The sequence below is a fragment of the Solanum lycopersicum genome, chromosome 4, assembly GCF_036512215.1.
Source record: "Solanum lycopersicum chromosome 4, SLM_r2.1".
In the NCBI taxonomy this organism is placed as follows: Eukaryota; Viridiplantae; Streptophyta; class Magnoliopsida; order Solanales; family Solanaceae; genus Solanum; species Solanum lycopersicum.
In genome coordinates, this window is record NC_090803.1 from 57,498,492 (window position 1) to 57,506,821 (window position 8,330).

The 8,330-nt window shown below is 36.3% G+C and overlaps 1 protein-coding gene across 2 annotated transcripts; it reads left to right on the forward strand.

Moving 5' to 3' along the window:
- Window positions 1-8,021, forward strand: LOC101263604 (uncharacterized protein At2g24330). Of its 2 annotated transcripts, none has more exons than XM_004237690.5 (6): window positions 1-272; window positions 1,171-1,449; window positions 2,927-3,071; window positions 6,670-6,779; window positions 7,029-7,446; window positions 7,545-8,021. In XM_004237690.5, the coding sequence occupies exons 2-6, from the start codon at window positions 1,174-1,176 to the stop codon at window positions 7,811-7,813; spliced, it is 1,218 nt and encodes a 405-aa protein (XP_004237738.1). In that variant the 5' UTR covers window positions 1-272; window positions 1,171-1,173; the 3' UTR covers window positions 7,814-8,021. The 2 variants fall into 2 exon arrangements, with proteins under 2 accessions (XP_004237738.1, XP_010320036.1); XM_010321734.4 differs by having other exon boundaries at window positions 30-272; window positions 1,153-1,449.
- Window positions 8,022-8,330: the final 309 nt, after the last annotated feature.

The following is an 8,330-nucleotide window of genomic DNA, read 5'->3' on the forward strand; positions in this document are numbered from 1 at the left end:
ATGTGCTAATTTCCATAATCATGAACCCTAGGTCCCTAACACGCACCGCGTTGTAGACGTACATGGTCTCACGTTTTAAAAAATAGGGAAAAGTGACCAGCTAAGCAAAGCCATTATGGCCATCATTCATTCATTTCAATCCCAACTATTTATTCTTACCTTCTTCTCAGGGCCTTCCGATCTACTGTTTCACCTCTGTTTTTGAATTCCAATATTTCTTTCGCCAATCGATCTGCTTCAGAGCATTCAGCAATCGATCGGCTTTAATCCAGGTATAAACTCATACGTTGAATTTGGTTATTGATCGTTCCACTGATAATTTTCTGTTGATTTTCGCTTTGAAATGATATATCTAATGACTTGTGAGTTATTGATTATGTATTTTGTTTTCCTGATTCATTTATTGTTCATCAAATTTGTTTGATGATTTTGAAATACGGAGCAGCTAGTTGATTTTTGGAGTAGTTACATAGTATTGCTGGAGCTAAAGTGATAAGTCTCCTTATTGCTTCTGAAGTTGTTGAATTGGGTTTGTGATAGTGTTGTTTTGGAAATTTAGGCATTATAGTTAGTCTTGAGCTGTAAGAAGAAGCATAATTTTGAGGTATATTACTGTATTCAATGTTGTACTCTCTCTATTCCATATTAACTGAATTTCTGAGGTTTTTTTCACTATTCAAAATAATTGAATTGTTCAAAGTTCAAGATGCATGTTTAAATTTGCCCTTTCATTATTGCAGTTTTATGTTTTCTAGGAGATAAATTACCCTACTTATAATTTTATAAAAGTAATAGTGAAAATTATGTGTTTGAATATGTGTCCATTGCCTTACAAGTTCAGTTAATATGGAATAAAGGGAGTACCGAATAATAAGTCATTTTATGGCAGCAGAAAAAAGTTTCTAATGAAGGAAGAGAGAGCAAAGGTGTTATGGGATGATGCTTAAAAATGCATTCTTGTATCTGTAAAGTCAAGTAGAAAGTGTATATTTAAGATAAATACATAATCTGAATTTTATTGATGGTGTTTAACGTGAATAGTATGGATGTTAAATGGGCAATTTTATTTGTATCATTAACTTTGATGCTTCTACAGGGCTATTGCTTTTTTCTCTCATTTGTTGCCGTTCTCCTTAAATCATTTGAATATAGATGCTCTTTAACTTGTAGGAAATGGCTGCTGAGCCTACAAAAGAACATATTGATGTTGCTGAGACTGAACCTGTGGCATCATCTACTGATAATGAAGAAAAGACAAAAAAGAAGAAAAAGAAGGGATTTTTTTCGATGATATGGAATAGTTTATTTAGGTCCAAAAAGGATGATTTTGAGAAGAGATTGCAGCATATTTCCAAGGAGGAGGCTGCTGTTATTGCCAGAATCAATAAGCGATCCCAAAATTGGAGAAGGATGACGAGGCATCTCATTGTACTTTCTGTGATTTTTGAGGTAATGTACTGTTTTCTAGTGTATGTTGTGATGTAGAAAAATGGAGCACGAGTCTTTTTTCCTTAAACAGATTTATCTTTTCTAAGCTTTTGAATTGGTTGTTTTATATCTGTATGTTCATGGTCATCTGGCTTTTGACATATTAAGTTTGTTTTGATTTTTGAATATACTTCACCAAATAGTGAAGTGATCGAGTGGAGCCTTGACAATTCTAAGTGACAGTTTGTGTGTGTTAAAAACTACTACATTTTTCTTCTAGTATTATTGCCAGAACATGGTCACACTTCTTTTGTCTACTCCTTCTGCCTTATTACTTACCTTCTCAAATAGAAAAAATGTTTATTCCTACTAGCCTAGTATGTTATTAATCAATTTAATTTTTCTTCCTCTGCCTTATGATGTTGCTGATACTTACTTGCATTCATGAAGAAATAGAATACATTCTAACTTCTAAATGCGCAAATATAGTTGATGGTCTTTCCAGAATCTATTTAATTTTTTCCTAATTATATTGAGCATAGGTGAAAAACAATTTAGTTATCTGATTAGCTAATTGATTATCATGTACAACACGATTATACAGTAACTAAATCTGATAAAACATGAGAAATATGCCAATCCAGTCCATTTGAGTGTGTTTCAACTTCTTTTAACTATTTGATGTGTAGCTGAAAGCTGTAAATGGTAACTGGATTTTACTATGCTTTTTTGAGCTAGAAATTTCTATTATGTAATTAAAGCACTCCGTGAAGATAAGCAAGATCTAGTTGAAAGCACCCTTCTCCTCCAACCTTGAGGGAGATTTCAGTCAAAGGAGAAAAAAGCGGGGAAGGGTCATTTTTTACTTCGGGGGAAGGAGGGGTTGGAGGAATGGTGAAGAACTATAGATCTAGGTTTCTGTATAAATTGAAACGAGTATAACAAACTTCTTTTTAGATGAATGGGATAATTCCTTTTGAATATCATTAGACGAATCTGACATGATATAAATACATCTTTTTATTTTGTTAGGCTACTTCCTTCGTTGAATTTTAATGGTGAATTGACAACAATGTAACACTGACTATATCATTTATTTCATTTCAATTGTGAACCATGACAATTGCTTTAGGAACTAATAAACTCATATTTTAACCAATTTGAGATGTTAACTTCATATCAATATTGAGAAGACCAGATAATTTCATGGAAAATTCAAAAAATATACACATGAAGTTGTAATTTCCTAAATGGAACTGTTGCGAATACTATCTACAGACTTCATTTTTTTGGGCATCCTGGTGGTTTAAATTATATTAAGCCTGCACTTGTTGCAGATGTTACTTATGCAGGTTATTATGTAGCTAATTGGTAATCAGTGTGTATCCTTTATGTTATAGGGGTATCTGACTGCTTGAGTTGCATGTTGTATTATCACATGTACATTATATGTTTTTTTGTCTTATGGGTGTCGTATTGCGGCTATTTCGATTTTCAGGTTATTGCAGTGGGTTATGCTATCATGACAACACGATCCCTTGAGCTGAACTGGAAAATGAGGGCATTGCGAGTTTTACCAATGTTTCTGTTGCCTGGCTTATCCTTCATTACATATTCAGCGATTGGAAGTTTTACAAGGATGTGTAAGTAATTAATGGTTGTTAGCTAACCGAAGTTCACATACTACTCATTTCATTGGGATGTCTTACATACTCATTTACCCCTTTTCCTTACTGTCTCTGCCTTTTGATGCTGAATGTGAAATAGAACTTCGATTTTTATGGCAAAATGATAATTGCCTGAGAGATGACCAGCTTTTCTGGGGTTGTTTTAACTTGGTTAAATAAATGTGGTATACATGATAGAGCCAGTGTCGCTCAAGTAACAAATTAAGCATGGATGATTAATTCCCTGTTGCTAACATGTAATGCCTTGATTAAGTAACATAATTTGGTGGAGGGTGGGGTGTATGTAACATAAGTAGCGTGTGAGAACAAAAAAAGTAAGTCCAAGTCAGTATATCTTTTTCATTTACAACAACAACATACCAGTGTGGTCCAACCAGTGGGGTTTGGGGAGGGTGGGGTGTATGTAAACCTTACTCCTACTTATGTGGGGTTAGAGGTTGTTTTCAATAGACTTTCGGCTCGTTTGAAAAAGATGCAAGACTAAATAACTATGGTGGATGATTGAAGAAAGAGAAGTACTACAACAACATACCTAGTATGATCCCACAAGTAGGGTTCTGGGGAAGAAAGAAAAATACTAACAACAGAATAGTAAAAATAAGCAAAGTAATAACAATAGTAATCAAATTGGAGAAACAAGATAATGCTAACATAATAATGAAAATAATACCGGGTAAGAGAGCTGATTGCTTCTATCCAATTACTAAAATGGGACAAGGAAGTCAGCAGACATCAGTCTCTAGTGATGAACCAGGATATCTTTAAGAGTGGTAGTCACATCTTCCAACATCTGACAGGTAATTCCATTATACCTGCAAAAGTTCAGATTGCTCAAATAAAGCAAGACTATCACTTGATGAAAAGGGAGGAAGATCATGTATTAAACTGCAAACTGGCCAAGTCCTTTCAAGTTAAAGACTCCCGGACAGAGTTCTTCTGGATGTGTTTCCTCCCATAAGAAAGAAAAGATTACTAAGAATTTCCTTTTATATTTTCCTTTTCTTACATTTTCTTTCTTTTATTCTTTATTTTCTTTTTCTTCCTTTCCCATGCTACTACCTTCTCCACCAGTACCACCACCTTCCCTATTAATGCTAATCTTCCGTTACCCTTTGGGTTAGCACAATTTTAAACCCCCGCTCCTGTGCAATAGCTAGCAAACCACATAGGAGAGGGTACCAACATTAGGCAAGTCCGATGCGACGAGCTTGACCCAGATGGCAAACCCCTTTCTTTCGCTGGCAAGGGGTTTCGAACTTGAGACCTCCAACATGGAAGTCCCAAGCCCAAACCACTGGGCCACCCCAAAGGGTATTTTAAACCCTATTTATGTTCAAAACTAAACCAATGAAGCAACCATTTTTAGTTTGGGAACGGAGGAGAGGAACTGACTGGTGACCTCCATGGAATGGAGGAAAGAAATTGCTGGTTAATCGTCAGATTTCATTCTAGTATGTCAGGTTATTTTTCGATGGGAGTTCAGGTTAATTATTGTATTTGCTGGCTTGGAAGTTTTCTAGTAAAACAAGTTGTAAAAGTGTTGTTCATCCAATTTTGTTCAAGTTTTTCGTCCTTATTGCTTGTGACTCACTGTACAACTGAGCTTTGAGATTATTTTTTCTTTTCTAGGTAGAGTATCAAAGATTTTGTTGGTTCTACTCCCAAGTATGTTTATTTCGCTAAACCAATTATGTAAATGATTGTTTCTGTTTTCTACACATGCTACTGATGGGTATTTCAGTGGTGAAGTGGTGGTTTGGGTGGTAAACGGTTGGAGGAAGAAAATGTTGGAAAGAAAGAAAGAACTGCAAGAAGACAGATAGAAGGGCATAAGGTGAATAACGAGTCACAGAGAGAGGCAGCTAACAGCGGAAGAAAGAGAGAGGTTGCTGACAGCAGAAGTAAGAGAGGGAAAAAATATAAACTAATAGACATAAATAAGAGGAAAAATGGAAATAGAAGGTTATGAAGTTGGCATGTGAAAACAAGGATTTGCATGAAAAGCACTTGCGTTCTTAATACTGGGATTGACCCAAAAATAGGGTAATATACAAAATCTAGTGTCTTTTTGGACATCAGGGATTATCTTAGGAAAGCTGTGTGTATTTTTCCAAAAAAAAAAAGGTGAGAGGGAAGGAGAACCAAGCAAACAATAGACAAGAAGGAAAATAAAGGAAAAGGGGATGAAAATTGAAAACAACAAGGCAGAAGCTAGAGTACATTTTTCAGAGCTGCCGTCGGGTTTGACTTAATGGCTGATCTTTTTAAAAAAGTATAAAGTGGTCTAAGGTTAGTGCGAACCAAGAAAATACACTGATTGAATCAACTTTAGAGCCAGTGTATTTTCTTATTTGGGCCACAAATCAATTTATTTTTGCAAGAAACAAGGTTTATCTTTAGTTATAAACAAAGCAAAGAAAAATTCAATAAATTGGACTAACCTTGACCACTTAACACAATTTAAAAGAGACAAGTTTATATTGAGAACACTTGAAGTAATTAAATAGATTGATACTAGCCACATTGTTAACCAGCAAAAAATATATAACTAATTCTAAGTAGGTATATGTATTTACATTCATTTGCAGCACACCTTCTTTCATCCATATTCTTTTTCTCCAAAACATATTGATATCTCCAAATCAGAAAATTTAAGAGACGACGAATCCAACCTCTACAACCATAGGCCATTGAATACTTGCACCTGTGTCCGTGGATCCATGCAATATAGGTTTCATGAATTCATTCGCTGTGATCCTTGTAGAATGCATGCTGTCATTTCCCTTTTTGCTTAAGCTTGTGTGGTATTGGATATTGCAGTTGTGTGCAAACCCTTCTTTCTAGCCTACAGAAATTTCTTTTGGACATTTTCTTTTGGGGGTGTGGGGTGTGGGGTTTGGGGTTGGGGGGGGGGTATGGACTACTATAGTTGAAGCAGACATTGTTGTGTGGGAAATTATGATGATGAAAAGGAACCATGAAGATACTGAATTGATTGGTAACTGGACTGTAGCAGAAAGTTAGTGGCTGTAGAAGCAGAGGAAACTCTGCTTTTTAAAGTTACTTACAACCTAAAGAAAAACTTATGTAAAATTCAGATGAAAACCTGATTATTTTGATGAAGCTATAATGGCATATCAGAGCTCATAGATTTGATTTTGCACGTATTCAAATGGTTGAGAGTATATTTGATTTTTCTTTCTGATTAATGTTAGGCTCTCAAACAACATGAAATTGTCCATGACCTGTATTTTAAGGTCACCTTGTATGATGTTATTGAAAGATACAACTTACCAATCCCACAAGTGGGAAAAGGGCAGTCTGGTGCACAAAGCATCCAGTGTTTGCTGAGATGTTTTTGAAAATAGTATGCAAAAATTTATATCTTACTTCATTCCAGGGAAGTTTCCTTTTGGCTTTTAAAGATCTTCCTATTTGTCTATTCAGCCTCGTGGCTTTCACTGTATTTGACAGGTTGTCCTTGGTCATGATGGCCTTAGAAGAATAGTGTTTCTTGACTCACTTATACGTTATCCTTTATGTGTTCGTGCAGGTGAACGTAAGGACCAGAAAACTCTAGAAAAACTACGAGCTGAAAGGCAAGCCAAGATTGAGGAACTGAAAGAGAAGACAAATTACTATATAACGCAACAGCTCATTCAGGTGATAGCCCATATGCAAGGTTTTGGGCTTATACAAGTTTCACATGTTATTAACCATGAGTACTGTGATCAAATAATCTTTCTTGTGTTAAGAAATAAGAAGGAAAAAAAGAACCATGAAATTGCACTCTGAGAGACTTATTTAGTATTACATTTCTCACTGTTTTGTCCTTGCCTCTATCGTCGTGAATTTCCAAAAAAACCTTTTTTTTAACAATTTCCAAGCATCATTGTTGAATCTTTTGTGCAGAGATATGACCCCGACCCAGCAGCTAAGGCAGCTGCAGCCACTGTCCTTGCATCCAAGCTTGGTACAGATACTGGCTTGAAAGTGTATGTGGGAGATGACACTAAGCATAATGTCCCTACCGGGAAGAGCAACGGTGTTGAAGTTGTGCAATCTAATGGGCTGAGAAATAGGAAGCAGGCCAGGTCTAGTAGTCCAGAGAGTGCTGTAATAGATCATCCTGGTGCAGAAATGCTTCAACAGGCACAGCTTGAAGGTTCTGATATGATGCAGCATCAGCAAACAGTTGTTGAGCATTACAATCCAACAGGTTCCAGCACACAAGATGGAGGATGGATTGCACGAATTGCAGCATTGCTTGTGGGAGAGGATCCAACCCAGTCATATGCACTCATCTGTGGCAATTGCCATATGCACAATGGTAAGAACTAAAGAATTCAATGATAATAAAAACCCAATCAGTGGAGCAGATTCACATAAAGAATGGTGAATAAGCAATCACATTACTATCATTTGCAGGGTTAGCCAGGAAAGAGGACTTCCCATACATAACCTACTATTGCCCTCATTGCCATGCCCTAAATAGGCCTAAGCAGCTTGATGATCGTGTCTCTGGTACAAGTACCCCTAACCTTGGTTCCACAACTTCTTTGGCTGATGTTGATTCGGTCAAACAAGTTAGTGGATCTACTCCGGATAAAATACCCGCATCAGCAAGTGGCAGTCCTGTAGCAGCTCCAGTGGAAACAGAAGGTGATAACATAGTGTCCAGTGCTTCTAACAGCTAGTAGATGGGGAGTTTTGAATAGAGTCGTGCAGGCGAGTGCTTTTTCTCCCTATATATGTGTAGCGGGGTTTTATTTTTTTCTTTTTTCTTGGTAATGTGTAACTCTCTGTTGTATACATAGTAGAAAACATATTCAACGATTCATACGGTAGCTTCCTTGAAACTTTTCTACAGACGCAATATACCTCAATTTTCTTTTGTTTGAGAAATATTAGGCCATCGGCAGAGCTTTATGAGATTTTCTGATGAGTTTGCAGTCCCTCTCACGTGTATTCTCTTCTTGTTTGAGAAATATTAGGTCAAGTACATGATTGAGTTTGTATATTATCCAAGTGAACTTTCCTACTTCCTTTTTCACTTGCTTGGCTATTTGTTATTGCCTCTTTTTTTCTTATTGTTGTGAATAATCATTGCCCTTCCATCGACATGAAGACATCACGCGAGCGAAACAATAGTGATGACACCAATGTATTCAGTGTAGTCCCATAAAATTGTCAATCTTTTTAGAAAACACATAA